The sequence below is a fragment of the Vigna unguiculata genome, chromosome 9, assembly GCF_004118075.2.
Source record: "Vigna unguiculata cultivar IT97K-499-35 chromosome 9, ASM411807v1, whole genome shotgun sequence".
NCBI classification, from domain to species: Eukaryota; Viridiplantae; Streptophyta; class Magnoliopsida; order Fabales; family Fabaceae; genus Vigna; species Vigna unguiculata.
The window spans coordinates 4291243-4308390 of NC_040287.1; the positions used below are offsets into that span (position 1 = coordinate 4291243).

The 17148-nt window shown below is 29.5% G+C and overlaps 2 protein-coding genes across 9 annotated transcripts; one reads left to right on the forward strand and one right to left on the reverse strand.

The window, feature by feature from the left end:
* Positions 1-5484: 5484 nt before the first annotated feature.
* On the forward strand, positions 5485-11924 carry LOC114163213. 7 transcript variants are annotated; one of them, XM_028047383.1, is made up of 9 exons: positions 5485-5659; positions 7039-7148; positions 7238-7319; positions 8274-9755; positions 9853-10539; positions 10632-10715; positions 10805-10880; positions 10992-11314; positions 11405-11617. In XM_028047383.1, exons 4-9 carry the CDS (start codon positions 8433-8435, stop codon positions 11615-11617), a joined length of 2706 nt encoding a protein of 901 aa, XP_027903184.1. In that variant the 5' UTR covers positions 5485-5659; positions 7039-7148; positions 7238-7319; positions 8274-8432. The 7 variants fall into 7 exon arrangements, with proteins under 7 accessions (XP_027903184.1, XP_027903185.1, XP_027903186.1 ...); XM_028047384.1 differs by having other exon boundaries at positions 7238-7313; XM_028047385.1 differs by lacking the exons at positions 7039-7148; positions 7238-7319 and adding an exon at positions 5738-5853.
* A 1371-nt stretch (positions 11925-13295) lies between these two features.
* Positions 13296-16850, reverse strand: LOC114164544 (pyruvate dehydrogenase (acetyl-transferring) kinase, mitochondrial). 2 transcript variants are annotated; one of them, XM_028049255.1, is made up of 7 exons: positions 16721-16850; positions 16162-16450; positions 14860-15118; positions 14556-14736; positions 14276-14423; positions 13944-14157; positions 13296-13595 (listed from the first exon to the last, which is right to left on the reverse strand). In XM_028049255.1, exons 1-7 carry the CDS (start codon positions 16780-16782, stop codon positions 13537-13539), a joined length of 1212 nt encoding a protein of 403 aa, XP_027905056.1. In that variant the 5' UTR covers positions 16783-16850; the 3' UTR covers positions 13296-13536. The 2 variants fall into 2 exon arrangements, with proteins under 2 accessions (XP_027905056.1, XP_027905057.1); XM_028049256.1 differs by having other exon boundaries at positions 16619-16755.
* Between the last annotated feature and the right edge of the window lie 298 nt (positions 16851-17148).

Genomic DNA, 17148 nt, shown 5'->3' on the forward strand with positions numbered 1-17148 from the left:
TACCGTTTGACACATTTTCGCTTCAATGTTAACTCAAATATTATCATAAAATACGTTTAAAATGTCAAATAAACTTAACAAAAATTGGTAAGAATGACTAAATCCACGCATTTATAAAAATGAATGACTAAATTAGTATAAAGTTTCAAAAATGGACTAATTCCAAAATTCACTGAAACTTGAGGGATCAAAAACATATTTAACCCTTATTAAAAAGTATAACTTTTTTAAAACCACGTTGTTATTAAAAAAATCATAAAAACAACTCTTTAATAAATAAAATATATCTTCGTATTGATACTTAGTGATTTATTATTATTATTATTATTATTATAAGATCCCATCTTAATAGAATTTAATATTAAAATAAAATATCACATAGTTAATATTCAAGAAGAAATAAAATTCCTAAACTAGGACTTTCTACTCCGCTCACCAATACTCTATCATTCTACATGAGTATGAATGATTATTAGAGTGTCATGAGATAACTTCCAATGTTGAATCTTTATATTAATGCATACACTAAGAAAACCCAATCTTAATCCTTTTCGAATCAATATATACATACAATTTCATTAATAAATAATATTACACGAGACACACAACAATCACTTAACATTGAAATGACCAAATAACTTAGTTAGTCCCCCTCAATGAGAGCTACGAATGGCAAAGCAGGTCAGGCCGACCCGTTTTGGCCCGTCCGGAAATTCAAAAACGTGTATAATTTCTTGGTCCATCCCGCCTCGCGTACTGGTCCTCATTTGTTATGAGAAAAATAAAAAAACTTTTATTTTTTCATAATAATTAATATTAATTTCCTATCGAAATAATATCAATTAGTCTAACTAATCAAAGACAAGAAACATTAGAAGCAAAGATTATAGCTAAAGTTCAATATCAACATGTTACCTTACAAAACATGTACAAATTTGTTAACCTAAAAATGCATAAAAAGATATTTCATATTTAAAAATTAAAATCATTATTTTATATATAATAATTATACATAATAATAATAATAATAATAAAATCAACTTACATAGTAACAAATGGTATGAAGATTGAAAAAAGAGAATATTTAATTTTGTAAATACAATAATAATAATAATAATAATAATAATTATTATTATTATTATTATTAGTTAAAAGTTAAAACACATGTGAAAACATATTTAACCCACTTTTTGATAATAGCCAAAAAACCAATATTCCTATTATAATTATTAAATAAATTTAAATAACGTTTACAATTTATTGTAGGTATCTTTTATTTTTTTAGATTTTTTTATTATAAAGAATTATTTTAGTTTTAAAAAATAGTTAAATTTTAGAAATTAACGATCGAATAAGAAAACAGTTAAAGTTTTAAAAGTCAGTCTCAGAATAAAATTGGTAAAATAAATATTTTGGTTCAAAAAATACTTAAAGTGTAAAATTGGAAACAAAATGTATACATTAAGAAGGAATCTTATTTGTACAATAGTATAGAAGACAATTTTTTTACTATAAATAATTATTTTAGTTTTAAACCGTAGTTAATTTTTTATAAAGTAATAGTTAAATCGAAAAAAAAAACGGTTAAATTTAAAAAAGTAATCTATAAATTTGTTAAAATAATTATTTTGATATAAAAAATACTTAAAATAGTAAAATTGGAAGCAAGATGTAAGATCTGTATACCATAAGAGAAAATCATCTTCGTATAATAATATAAATTACTATTATTATCATTATTAAAAAGCATAAATTATTTAAGAATACATCGTTATTGAAAAAGAAATTACAAAAGTAACTCTTTAATAAAAAATTCACTGTTATATTGACACATATAAATATACCCAATATTATTATTAATATTAATATTATTATTATCATATTATTGTTGTCATTATTATCATCATCACTATCGTCTTTATCATTATTATTACTATTGTCATTATTAATATCATATTTATTATTGTTATTATTATTATCATTATATTATTATTATTAACAGAAGAATGCTAACTGATGTCCGGTAATGAATAATTAATATACATTGCTTCCATCATTTTTACATTGAAAGTTTAAATAATTAGGTACATTAATTAAAATAATATAAATGCATATAACAGATCTTTTAAAGATAAAATAACCTCTTTTAAACTTTTAGACAATAACTTTGTCATACAAAACATGGTCTTTGAAACCTTTACTTTTTTTTATAGGGAAAAATATGATATTGATCCCTCAAGTCTGACCTAAATTTGAAAATGGTCAATGATGGAACATTGTTCACTGTTTGATCCTTGGACTCTCAAAATCATTATTTTTTGTTCTTATTTCTAGCGACATTAAAAACAACAAAAGACGTGCTAGATATTATTTAATTATCTTTTTTACAAAAGAAAGTAGTGTCGACCTAGTCAACATTTTTTACGAAAATGGAAAAGAATAAGTTTTTAATCCTGAAGTTTGAACTTAATTTGAAAATGGTTTCTGGTTGAAATTTGATCACTGCATATTCAAAATCATGGTAAGTATATAATAATAATAATAATAATAACATTATATAATAATATTATTATTATTATATAATTATTAATAATATTATCATGTATTCATAATAATTAATAATCTTAATATATCAATAATAATATTAATAATTATATATCAGTAATATTATTATATTATTAATAATACTAATATTATTATTATTATATAATCTTACTAGTTATTAATATTACAAATATTAATAATAAATATTATTATTATTATTAATACATAATAATAATATTATTAATATATAATAATAATAATAACAATTTATTATTAATATTATTACTGATATATTAATATTATTATTATTATTTATAGTATTACTGATATATTATTATTATATAATTATTATTAATATTAATTTTAATAATATTTATAATATTATTATTAATTTTAATATTATTAATAATTATATATAATAATAATAATTATTGTATAATAATACTATTAATAAATATATATTATTATTATTATTATTAATAGTAGTATTATTATTTATAACAATATATAAAGAGGATGTTCTCTTTTGTGTCTATATTTCATTATTTCAGTTTCACCCTTAATTATTATTTAAGAAATTAATTAATTATTTTATAAATAATTTATCTTTAACCGTTATTCTAAAAACTCATTTTCTCTTTAATAGTTATTTTAAGAAACTTCTTTTCTGTAAATATTTTATTTTCTTAATTTTAACAGTTATATATTTTTTATTGATTTTAACTCAAATTTCTATGAAATTTAAAAAATACGAACACACAGGCGCGGTATCGTGTCTGTGTTTTCATTAGTATTATATAATGATTGTTCAATGTGGAAGGACCAAACAGTGACAAAGTTTCGATCATGAACCATTTTCAAATTAAGTTCAAACTTCATTGATCAAAAGCATATTTTTTTTCAATGTTTGCTAAAAGCATCGACTAGGTCGACACTAGTTTTTTATTTTATAAAAAAAATTAAATAACATATGACATGCCGTTTGTTATTTTTAACGCCGTCCAAAAATAAGAACAAAAATTAGTGACCAAATTTTGACGAAAGACCATTTTCAAATTTAGGTCAAAGTTAAGGACCAAAAACATATTTCTTCCTTCTCTTTTTGTAAAAGTTTTAGATGTTGAACGCAATTGTTTTTTTGGTGGTTTTTCTGTTATTTTAAACTTTCTTACCTTTAATTGTATTTAATTTTTAGCAACATTAACATATAGTTATTTTATTATTTAATTGTTTTTTAATTTTTATTGGTGAGCATTAAATGAAATATTAAAACACTTATACAATATTTATTGACATTTTTGTCTTTTAAATAAAATAAAATTGCATTAATGAATATTAGGTCAAATTTCATTTAATATCACACTTAATTATGTATTTTTATATTTAATGCATATTAATTATCTTAATCAATATTTTTATAGCACTGATTAGTAAGATCCTTGTTAATATCAGTTAAAACACAAGTGCTAATTGTGTTCACTTTTTCTATAATACGAAAAATAATCAAAGTATTACTATTATAATTATAAAATAGTATAGATAATTTATATTATTTTATTATTTATTCAATTTTTTTTATAAAAGGAAAAAATTAAGAAAATTATTGCTATTAGAATTATAAAATAATATAGATAATATAAGAAGTATATTATTATTATTATTATAATAATAATAATGATAAAAATAATATAGGTTAACGTTGTTATTATTATTAAAAAGTTGACTTAGTTGTGTTCACTTCTTATAATAAAAATAAATAATAAAATTATTACTATTACACTTATAAAATAAATTTAAATAACGTTTACAATTTTAGTGCACGTAACTTTTAATTTTTAGATAAATTTTTTATTTTGTCAGTTTTGAAAAATAGTTAAATTTTAAAATAAATGGTTAAATTGAAGGAAAAAATGTTAAATATTAAAAAGTCAGTTTTTTAAAAAATAAAATTGATAAAATAATTATTTTGATTTAAAAAAGATTTAAAGTGTAAAATTTGAAACATAATGTATACACTAAAAAAGAGAATATTTTTATATAAGAGTATAATATAAAATATTGGTATCGATTATTAAATTAACTATAAATATTTTTTATAATTTTATTGGTAATATTTTTTATTTATTTTGTAAATAATTTTTTAATTAAAAATGGTATAATAAAAAAATTAAAAGATAAAATTAAGAAAATAATTATTTTAATTTAAAAAAAGTATTCAAAAATAAAATTAGAAGAAATTGTGAACATTGAAAGAAAAAAATATTTTTTTTATATATACTAGTAGAAATATAGGTGGTATCTCACTTGTGTGTCTCCATTGAAAATAATAATAACAAATACATAAATATTAGTTTAAAAACTATAAATATGGTGAAAAAGAAATGAAATTTATGACAATTTTTTTAAAAATAAATTCAATATAACACTTACTATTAAAAAGTTAATTAATTATATTATAAAAATAAAATTAAAATTTTAAAATATGTATAGTAGATAAAGAATCTCTTTATATATAACTTGTAATTAGAGATATGCAAGAATTGATAATATATATAATTTGTAAGTATAGATATATAAGAATTGATACATGTACAGATAACTGATATATATATATATATATATATATATATATATATATATATTATTTTATTTTTTATTGATTAATTAAATTTCATTTAGAATTTAGGAAAAAAAAAATTTAGGTTGTATGTAAGAGAAACTTCGTAAACCGCTGAGTAAGAACCAGATACGAAAAAGAACCGGCCGAGTCAACTCAACAGTTCTATAGCGTGCCAAACTCGTTACACATTCTCGTACATGAAAATAACAATAAATAAAATAATAATCAATGAATACAATTTATTTATTCTTTTATATATAATTTATTCTTATTTTACTATAAAGTAATAATAATAATCATAATAATCTATATTCTGAAGACAAAAATAAAAATTCGGTATAACGCGGCCGGGTCGAGTTGAGAGTCTATCCACTCGCGACTCGCGATTCCGAAGCGATTTCCTATAGCCTCCTAAGGCGGAATGATCCCGCCGCCGGCAAGTCCTTTCGCGGCCGGTGGTTCAACTCTGATTTAGATCGTCTACCTTTCATTGAGGTTTTTTCTCTTCTATCTTCTTTATGCGATTCGTTTATGTATTGCACCTTCGTTTTCACTTAGGGTTTCGTGGTATAGGCGATTATTGTGATATATATACGCGATTCAACAAAAAATAAACAAATAAAAGGACATTGTGATTTTGAGGTTTATGCAAGCCCTAAGTGTTTAAGTGGATTGAGTTTTCTTCGAAGGTATGTGAATTCTTTCAATTTAGCTTCGTGATTGTACTATGGTTAGATTGTGAAGGATGAAAACTTATAGTATGGGGAGCATATTGTGTCCTCTTTGGCCAGTGGTGAATGAGTGGTTTGTGAATTAACAAAAGAGGATGGATGTTGCAGGGTAGTGTGTATTACAAATGGGGATACATAAGAGGGACTTGTATCTGAGTGTGGTAAACACTGATAAATTGTCATGAGTTTTGCCTGCAATTGTTTATGCCAAGCTGAAAACTTTCACATACCTAGTTGTTGATTGTTAAAATAGTTTAAAGAATTGACAACAGTTTTTAGGGAACAGGAACTAGGAACTATATCAGATGCTATGTTAGATGCAATCAGGGTCAGTTTTTTGATTTATTTAATCCACATAAGTTCCAAATGTATCTCGTCTTGTTCTCTCACTGGGTAGTAAAATTAGAGGCAGAAAAGACAGGTAGACTGAAGAATTTCTTCGAGCTGAAATGGCCTTTTTGTTGGGTGTGTTATAGAGCACGTAGATGTGAGGATTGAACCGTTGAATCTACATGCTGGTCAGCCCAAATGGACACTTTTGGATTGTTCATATAATGTGGCTTCAGTGAATTATCCCTCAGTGCTATCCCATCCCTGCATCAACAGAACATTTCAATCCGGCACTCTTTAAAAGATTATTATGTAATTGTTTCTAAGTCTTACTGTTGTATTGAATGCTGTACAATGTACATTTGTTTGTTCTACAATGCATTTTATGATCATGTAGGATGTGTTGTAACTAATGGAATTGATGGTGCTCATAGTGATGTGGACCACTAATTATGATTACCTTGTGTCTTTATTTTTTTCCTATTTTAATAAGATCTAGATTTCGATCCTTATTTTATTAATTAGGACAACTTTTAGATGTAAATCTATGATCCTATTAAGTAGGGATCTCTTTATTTTATCAATCAGGATAATTGTTAGTCATGGCATGGTCCTATCCGTTATCAATATCTTTATTTGTATTTATCAGTTGGGATAGCGGTTAGGGATATCTTTAGACCTTTATAAAAGGCAGTCTTGATTGAAATTTTAAGAATGAGAAATGATTTTCAAAAAAAAAAAAAATCTATTGCTAGTTAGTAGGAGCTCTGTTTATGATGAATCCGCTTCTCACTTCACTTAAACTTTTGCTAGTTTATGGAGAACTTTGTCAAGGGCGAGTCTGTCTGCTTCTCGCTTCCACTATAGGTTGAAAGTAGTCTTTTGTGTCTAGGCTTGATCCTACACAAAGTTGCATAACACTGGTATCCAATATTTGCCCTTGGTTTTCATTAAAAGGCTGCCTCTGTACTTACTGAAAAGTATTGCTAATTGTTGACTTTATTCAATGTAGGAAAATGTATCAACGTTTCTTTCAAATTACCCTTCTCACATTGGCTTTATCGGCTTTTCTCTCCTGGCTTCTATAGGTGCATGTATGTCGGAATGCTGTCTTTGCTCCGATCTTCAAGCATCCTCTGTTGCGTGACCCCCTGGATAACATTTTCTGATCATGATGTACTAAATAATGAAGCACCGATAATTTAAAATGGTTGATGTATATGATACGTAAATATATATAAGAAAAAAATGCTAGTTAGTCAGCAATTGTTAGATAAGATTTGATGGCATTAATGCTAAAATTGTCTCATGATTGCACCAGATATATTTAGTTCTAGTCATTATACTTGACAAGTGTCTAATGGTTCACTCTTCTCAATTCATACCTTCAATATTTTATCTCAGAAGTTCTTTATGAGAAGCTAGTTAGCATGTAGCAGAGTTCTTCTAACATGAAGTGTAGACAGAAGTTCCAAATCTTCTTAGTATGACAGGCGTGGACATTATTCTGTATCCCAGTCTTATTTCTTAGTATAACTTTCTCACCATTCAGCATTTGCTCACATAGATTTGAATAAATTTAATCTTATAGTTAATCCAAATAACTTAGCATGTTTTAGAAATATTAATGTTGGAGAAATAAACACTTTTTTCTTTCGAAAGCTCTCAACAATCTACCAATAAAAGTTATTTCCCCGAAATAAGCTAATCCAATATATACTAAGGTTGGTCCAAGGGGTTTAGTTAATCCATAAAACTGTAAGGATATAAGCTATCTTGAGGTGGTGGACTAAAAACGTGCTTCTATTTACACATGAAGTCATTAAGATTATTTTATGTAAATTTTCCCTTTCTATTGTTTGATGGTATGTTCTGATTCAAAATTTCTTTCATATATCATCTAAAAATCTTGAGTTTGATTATTTAAATGATTTAGGCCCCGCATTTCTTCCACCTATTCCTTCCTTTTATTTATATCTGATTTCTAATCCTTCTTGTCTATATCATATTTATTCTTTTCTTATTTTATTTCTTTTATTTTCGTACAGCATTGCATTGAGATCAGGGCACACTGTTACTTACATCATTGTTGCTGCGACAGGGAAGGCTCTCAGATTGCTTGTCTTGTAATTTGAAAGTTTTATTTGCCTTGTATTCAGCACCAATGCATATGTGAGTGGCATTATAATTGCTCTGTTTTGGACATAATGGCTCCAATACGTTCTACCGGATTTGTTGATCCTGGTTGGGATCATGGCATAGCCCAAGACGAGCGGAAAAAGAAGGTTAGATGCAATTACTGTGGCAAAATTGTTAGTGGTGGGATATACAGATTAAAGCAGCATTTAGCTCGGGTTTCTGGGGAAGTAACATACTGTGAAAAGGCTCCTGATGAAGTCTACCTAAAAATGAAGGAAAATCTGGAAGGCTGTCGTTCCCATAAAAAACAAAAGCAAGTTGATGCACAAGCATACATGAATTTTCACTCAAATGATGATGAAGATGAAGAAGAGCAAGTTGGGAGTAGAAGCAAAGGTAAGCAATTGATGGATGATCGAAATGTATCTGTAAATTTGACTCCTCTTCGCTCCTTAGGATATGTTGACCCAGGGTGGGAACATGGTGTTGCTCAAGACGAGAGAAAGAAGAAAGTTAAGTGTAATTACTGTGAGAAAATTGTTAGTGGTGGTATAAATCGGTTTAAACAACATTTGGCTAGAATTCCTGGAGAGGTAGCACCTTGTAAAAATGCTCCAGAAGAAGTTTATCAGAAAATAAAAGAGAATATGAAATGGCATCGTACTGGGAGGAGACTTAGGCGACCTGAGGCTAAGGAATTGATGCCTTTCTATGCAAAGTCCGATAATGATGATGATGAGTTTGAACAAGTAGATGATGCTTTGCATCATATGAACAAAGAAACTTTGATGGATGTTGATAAGAGATTCTCTAAAGATGTAATGAAGACCTTCAAGGGAATGCCACCCAGTACTGGTCCAGAACCATTATTGAGAAGATCAAGATTGGATAATATTTACCTGAAATTGCCCAAGAATCAGACTTCTCAAACTTACAAACAAATAAAAGTTAAGACAGGGCCCACTAAGAAATTACGGAAGGAAGTTATTTCTTCAATTTGCAAGTTCTTTTACCATGCAGGGATTCCTATACAGGCTGCAGACTCTCTATATTTTCATAAAATGCTGGAAATGGTTGGTCAATATGGACCAGGACTGGTATGCCAACCAAGCCAACTAATGTCTGGCCGCTTTTTGCAGGAGGAAATCAATTCTATTAAAAGTTACCTTGTTGAATACAAGGCTTCCTGGGCAGTTACTGGTTGCTCTATAATGGCAGATAGTTGGATAGATACACAGGGTAGGACAACCATTAACTTTCTGATTTCGTGTCCTCATGGTGTATACTTTGTTTCTTCAGTTGATGCAACTAATGTAATAGAAGATGCACCAAATTTATTTAAGCTTCTGGACAAAGTAGTGGAAGAAGTAGGTGAGGAAAATGTAGTGCAGGTAAAATGTTATTTCTAATATTGTGGCATCCTCATTCATCATAAATTTCGCCTTGAAGCTGTTACTAATCATTGTTTCTCCTATACTTTTGATGTAGGTAATAACTGAAAATACTCCTAACTATAAAGCTGCTGGAAAAATGCTTGAAGAGAAGAGAAGGAATTTGTTCTGGACCCCTTGTGCCACTTACTGTATTAATCGAATGCTTGAAGATTTTTTGAAAATAAGATGTGTGGAAGAGTGCATGGAAAAGGGTCAGAAAATTACAAAACTAATTTACAATCAAATATGGTTGTTAAATCTTATGAAAAGTGAGTTTACCGAGGGGCAGGAACTTCTAAAACCAACTACTACCCAGTTTGCCTCTAGCTTTGCTACACTACATAACTTGTTAGATCATAGAGTTGGTCTCAGAAGAATGTTTCTTTCCAATAAATGGATTTTGTCCAGATTCTCCAGCTCCAACGAGGGGAAAGAGGTGGAAAAAATTGTTTTGAATGTCACATTTTGGAAGAAAATGCAGTACGTTAGGAAGTCAATAGATCCGATATTGCAAGTACTCAAAAAACTTTATAGTGGTGAGAGCTTGTCAATGCCATTTATATATAACGATATGTACAGGGCAAAACTTGCAATCAAATCTGTTCATGGTGATGATGCACGTAAATATGAACCCTTCTGGAAGGTGATAGATAGTCATTGGAACTCTCTGTTCTGTCACCCTCTTTACTTGGCTGCTTACTTCTTAAACCCATCATACAGATATCGTCAGGATTTTGTGCCGGTATGTAAGAATATTGAGTATTTCCCAGTGATTGATTATTATCAAATTTTATTTAAGTTTTCTCCTGAAGTGTCTGTTTGATATGACTATAGCATTCTGAGGTAGTACGAGGGCTCAATGAATGCATTGTTCGGCTGGAGTCAGATAATATGAGACGGATATCTGCATCAATGCAGGTAATGTGTTCTTAATGACTACTAATTTCTATTTGGTACCAAGTTGTTAGATATATATTCTGTGTGCTTCAAAGTGATGTCATTTCCAGATAGCTCATTATAATTCTGCACAAGATGACTTTGGAACTGAATTGGCAATTAGCACAAGAACTGGTCTAGAACCTGGTAACTGCTATGTTGCTGTTAAATCATTAGTACGATGATTAACTTTTTTGGAGGTGCATTTCTGCTTCAGTTTGAATTGATTATTTTCGTTTCCTTTTTTAACCTTACTAGCTGCTTGGTGGCAACAACATGGAATAAGTTGCTTAGAGTTGCAAAGAATAGCTGTACGGATATTAAGTCAGACCTGCTCGTCCTTTGCATGTGAGCATGATTGGAGTATATATGATCAGATACATTCCAAAAGACAAAATCGTTTATCTCAGAAGAAATTGAATGACGTTATATATGTTCACTACAATTTGCGACTTCGAGAAAGCCAACTAAGAAAAAGGTCCAGGGACTCAAAATTGTCCTCTCTTGACAGTGTTCTGCAAGCTCATTTACTTGATGATTGGATAATAGATGATAATGTACAAAGCTCTGATGTTGATAAGGTAATCTTTGATTTCTGTGTTTTTTGAACTTGTGAACTATGCTCTTTAGCACTGAAGCACAGAGGAGTATTTGTTTTTCTTGTTTTGTAGAATATTCTTCTTGGAGCTGAAGTAGATGATGAATATGAAAATGATTCAATAGATTACGATGATGGAGGTGGTAGGTCTCTGAAGGGATCCCTTGAGCTGGTGACTATGGCTGATTTAGCTGTAGGTTCACCGGATGTAGATCATGGTAACATGGATGCTGCAACTGATGATGAGTCTGATCTGAATTATTTTGATGATGATTTGAGCGAGTAATTAAGTTACATGGTTCTCATTTCGGAAGAATAATTATCTGGTCACCTGGTTGCGAATCGTGAACCCGTGCTTATTATTTTGCAGTGAAAAATGAAGATGTGCGTAAAGTCATTTATTTCATATTTTGGAGCGCAATCATTTTGGATCGTTCTAATAGTCATATATACCCATCGATGTTATTGTAAGATAAAATCTGACACTGTACAACGTAGGAAATATAAGATTTGTTTTGTCTATATTTACCATTAAAACGAAAGGTAGGATCTCGGATGAATATTCAATGTTATTAATTTTTCATCTGGTACCATATCAATAGTTGCTTATTAATTTAGCGGATTCATGGGTGAAAGACACTGACGCATGCTTGAACATTTCTATGAATATTTTCAAAAGACCTCCAAAAAAGAAATTTTCATTTGGACCGCGTTGAGATAAGTGTCACTTTTCTTTATCTTTAGTTTTTCTTCTTCAGATGTTTTGATTTCGTCTCGTTTGAATCTGTGCCATAGTGTTAAATCTTTTGTTGAAATTGATTCAAGTTGCTTGTTCTGATTTTTCTGAATCAATACCGTGATCATATCAATATTTAGATATCTGATTCTGCCGTTCAATGTATGTTTATAGGTTTCTTTCAATTTTTTTCTTTTACCTAATTTTGAATTTTACTTATCATTCATTATTGATAAAGGAAGTTGGTAATGTCGTAAGTCGAAACATGTTCTCAAAGCTCAATCTACCTATCATCCCTCACTTAATACCTTAAACTTCAATGACCAAGTAAAAAGGTGAGTGAAAACTTCAATGACCAAGTAAAAAAGTGAGTGGGTTGTGAATAAGTGATAGCATTTTTTTTTTTCATCAACAGTGTGATACAATATTTTATGGATGCATAAGACCTAGTAATTTGTTATTTAGCAAGATTATGATAATACAATGGACAAGTCATATGTCTTAGTATTGCTAATATTTATCTTTAATCATATAGGAGATCTAAAATTACATTAAAATCCTTATTTTTTCAACAAGAGAATAAAGATAAAATAATAATGAAATTCAAAAGAAAGATTAGAGGGTAAAACAAGATTTTCTTTTAAAGACAAGTTTCACTTTACAAAAAAAATAAATTCAGTGGTTAGATAATATATAGACTTGCAAGTTTCTAACATTTAAGAGTGGTTGGATAATATAAACTCCATGCAACACAGATCACACTTATTTTAATATACATAAATCACGTATTAGTTAATTTTTTGTATGACAGTTGATACGAGTTGTGTTCTAAAATTGTATGGTGTTCTGATGTAACTATTTTGGTATCTGAGCTGTGTGAAACCTTTTAAACTTGAAAACAAAGAATAAAACAAATCAAAATTACATTTTAACCTATTTTCTATTTCATTTCTCACCATCATTTGGTACCAAAAAAATAAAGTGAACCTCTCATAAAATTAATTTTTAAAAGAAAGAACTAAAGTGACTTATAATATCTCAGTCACAAATATCATTATTGCAGCAACATTCTTCTTAGCTTTTTCTGATTATTTAGATGATTTTGCTTTGCAAAATGCATTTTTAACAGTCCCATGTTACCAAATGCAATCATAGTAATAGTGAATAATTGGACTTATCATGTTGGGATGACTCTGTTTGCCTGATAGTGACCCACAAGGTCCTGCACTGGAGGGAAAACGCATATTCAATTTTCATCTTGAAAAGAAAAGACATTTTTTTCAAAGCTGGATCCTAAGGTAAAGAAGGGGCAATTACCAAGCACAATCTTGTCAAATGATTTACAAGAAATTTTGTATAATTATTAAAACATTTAAAAATTTGACTGCAAATAGCCCCTTTTGACACAAACAATGGTGTTTTTACAAGCACAAGATGTTACTGAAGGTAACTCTGATTGAAAAGAGCTTTCAAGGCAAAGGTTCTTGTGAATCTCCCAAACGAGACAAATGGAGATATGCATCAGTCCCTGTGAACAAACAATTAAGTAATCAGGATTTAGAGATTGTTGATTTTCGAACAAGGACAACTAAATAGTACAGAGGAGCACTTTAGAGAAAGATATAACAACAAATCAGCACTAAAAGATACTTCTAAGGTGGTATTGAGGTGCTCATTAGGCTTTAGAAAATAAAAAGACCACCCTAATGACCAATATCTACTTGATACTTCAGTATATCATTATAGAAGTTCAAATGGATATCAAGGACATAGAAAGTAAGCAGAAAATACACAAAATGTGGATAAGTCTTCAAGTGGCAAAGTAGTAGAATTAGAGAAAAGTGCAGAAAAACCAGTGCAAAAGAAACAAACTCACCATATCCTTCCATAGATATCATTTGAAGATCACCTCCAAAATATCGAGCATATAAGCGACTAATAGGAAGTCCATATCCATATCCAGCCATTGTCACATTCTCACCTATTCCAAGATCTGAATGCTCATCCAATGGATTTTTGGCTGTACTATACAGATATGTAAAAATTTTAGGTAAACCACTTCTTGGAATTCCACCTCCCTCATCTGAGACCTGAAATGATGCCATAAAGACTAACTGCTTTAAAAAACCATCTTTATGGTAACATCCTACCAAAAGAACAAAAGATCACTCAAAAACTGTAAACTGCACAGTGAATTTAACCGAGCACCTTTATTGTAACATCCTCTATCCCATCAGCAACTATGATTCTAATGGGGGGTGCAACTTTATCAGAATCCATGAAACGTTCTTGGACAGCACGCAGCGAGTTCTTAACCAACTCAAATACCATAAGATGTAAGTGAGCTGGAACATACCTATAGTGGAAACATACAACACTTATAAATAGAAAGAGAAAAGACAGTTTCTTAACTATGATCACAAAATCCTTATAAGTGTGTAAAAGTTTTGAAAATGAAAGTCAGAAAAACAAATAGCTAATAACTCACGGAAAAGTAAAATCAGGATCTCCATAAATTTGAACATCAGGTGCACTTCCATATTCACGACAACATATAGAACGAGCATCCTCACTGGCATTCATCGCAACCTCCACAGGAGACATTTTTGTGTGTATATAACCAACCACAAAGGGTGGAGGATTGGGATTGTGCAACTCAACATGCTGACCTAAATCACACAAAAAGTGAAAAATGTATACAATAAGAATAGGATTTAAGCCTACACTATAAAGATTTAAATGGAAAAACAGTAGCAAAAAAACTGCATAGTCTTGTAAGGTGCTGAACTAACCGATAAGCATACGGATCCCAATTCTTGACATGTAAAAACGATCAAGGAACTGGTGAATCTCGACAAGATCTTCATAAACAATCTTTGGATCCATACCTTTCTTCAATTGCTGAACACCCAAGGCCATTGTGGGAACCACATTGTTGTGTCTCACTTTGATGGCCTTGATCATTTCAGTGAACTCCCTTTCATCGTTCATATTCTTGATATCAGGGAAGGCTCTGAGATCACGGAATGAATCCAGATACCAATCCCTAACCTAAAATCATAAAAAATTAGCACAAAAGATCAATAAAAACATTTACAAAACGTTAACTCAGTTTTTATGGAGTCCTTCTCTCTAATGTTGCTAAGACAAAGCACAGATCATAAACTAACACTATCATGTTCTAAAACAGAAGCTCAACCTCAAGGAGTAATGGTAATAACAGCCACTGTCAAGAATACGTGAATTTAATATCAGACAAGTTTTTCCATTTTGGTTGATGAATCACAAGACTGTTACTCTTCCAGAAATAAAACAATGTTGTCTTATTATAGTGACTAAACCATAGACCCTTTGTAGCTAATTGGGAGATAAAATGTTCATATCAGATTTTAAAGCATAAATCGGAATCAATCAGCCAAAAAGCCTTACATTTTTCAATTAGTTGGTTCATAACAAGATATTTGAACCTCTGAACAATTTTTTAGAAGTTCCTTTCTCAGTCTTTTAAATATAATCTCGGTAGAGCAGTGTTGAAATTTTGAGCCATTTGTAGCAGTGTTCCAGAGGTATAAACTACTCCTGGCCTCCACCAAATATGTTCAGTCTTTTGTTTACAGATTTTCATTAAACAAATATAAAACAGAATAAATAATTGAGCCGTGGAAACAATACAAAACTTCACATGCTTTTATTCCATACAAACTGCAAAGATGGTTTTGACACGGCAAGATTATCCACAAACATGACACTCTGGACCTCTCCCTTAGACAAGAATCTACTTCTTCATGCTAATGCTGATTACAAATTATATTATATTTAAAAAAAAAAACTAGTTTTCAAAAGTTAGTCAATCTCTTAAATCTCAATAAATGCTCAATATTACTGCAGCCAAGAAAAACAAACAAAACACTAGAATAACTATAAGACAAAAAAAAAAAAAAAAAACTCTCTTCCCTATAACCAGATAAGACCAAATAATGATAATTATCCCCCAAAACCAAAGAAAACAGAACCAGGAACACCATAGATGAGAAAAAAGTACAGCACAGAACTAACAAGAAGCCATAATTCTGAACGTAGAGAAAAAAGTTTACCTTCAAAATAGCAGGCTTTTGAGACAAACCATAGGGAAGATTCTCAAGCTCAATAGCTCTTCTGGCAATTCTAATGGCTAGCTCTTTGTGAAGAAACTGAGCAGAAATCAACAAATTCTTGTTAACGGGTTTGGACCCAAACTCCATCATGTACCTCAGACTTACCCCTGTCTGCTTCAAGCAACCCCATCTATGCACTTCCTCAATCAAAGACTTTGAGAATGACTCACATGCCTTCTTGGCAGCCATGAAAATCTGGTTTTGGAGGTACGAGCCCTTAAATCTGAGACTGAATCGGAACACCAACCAACATGTAACTCAAGCGCACAATGCAAAAACATAGATGACAGAAAAGAAAGAAAAGTCAAGAAACTGTCACACCCCAATTGAGAAGAGAGAAAGTGACACACCCCTTTTGTAGAGAAGGGAAAATTGAAGAGTGATTAGGGGTGCTTACAGTGAAAGAAAACTGGGTTACAGTTTAAGTGTGATTGGAGGGTAAAGTTTGGAACTTTTCATTTGCAAGTTGAAAATTGAAGAACCTGGTTAAAGGGGTCACCTTATTGTTGACGATGAGAAATGAAAATTGGGACCTCTCAACGCTGAATTGATTGGGACCATGTTGATGACACGTGTTAAGATAAGCTCTTCACTGCCGAATTTATGTTGTATTTGGATCGGCAAGAGTAGTAATTTTCATGTGAATGCCAATTGTAAAGTGAATTATAGACATGTTTGATTTTATTAATTTACGTTTATTTGAGTCCATAGATTTTTATGAGTTATAGATTTTAATATTTTTAAAATAGAAAAATATATAAAAAAGACAATTCATCACATTAAGTTGTCCTTATTTAATTTATTTATATTTATTATTTTTTATTATATATAAATAAATTTATATATATATATATATATATATATATAAATTATTTGTTTTATATATAGATATACAATAATATTATATATAAATATATATTATATGTA

Excerpts from the sequence above, each read along its gene's own strand:
- LOC114164544 (XM_028049255.1), bottom strand. The coding sequence starts at position 16,782 with ATGGTCCCAATCAATTCAGCGTTGAGAGGTCCCAATTTTCATTTCTCA. Across the intron at positions 15,119-16,161 it reads AAAAGCCTGCTATTTTGAAG|GTTAGGGATTGGTATCTGGA; the intron begins GTAAACTTTTTT and ends TTATGATTTTAG. Across the intron at positions 14,737-14,859 it reads TGGGATCCGTATGCTTATCG|GTCAGCATGTTGAGTTGCAC; the intron begins GTTAGTTCAGCA and ends TGTGTGATTTAG.
- LOC114163213 (XM_028047385.1), top strand. The coding sequence starts at position 8,433 with ATGGCTCCAATACGTTCTACCGGATTTGTTGATCCTGGTTGGGATCAT. Across the intron at positions 10,540-10,631 it reads ATCGTCAGGATTTTGTGCCG|CATTCTGAGGTAGTACGAGG; the intron begins GTATGTAAGAAT and ends ATATGACTATAG. Across the intron at positions 10,716-10,804 it reads GGATATCTGCATCAATGCAG|ATAGCTCATTATAATTCTGC; the intron begins GTAATGTGTTCT and ends TGTCATTTCCAG.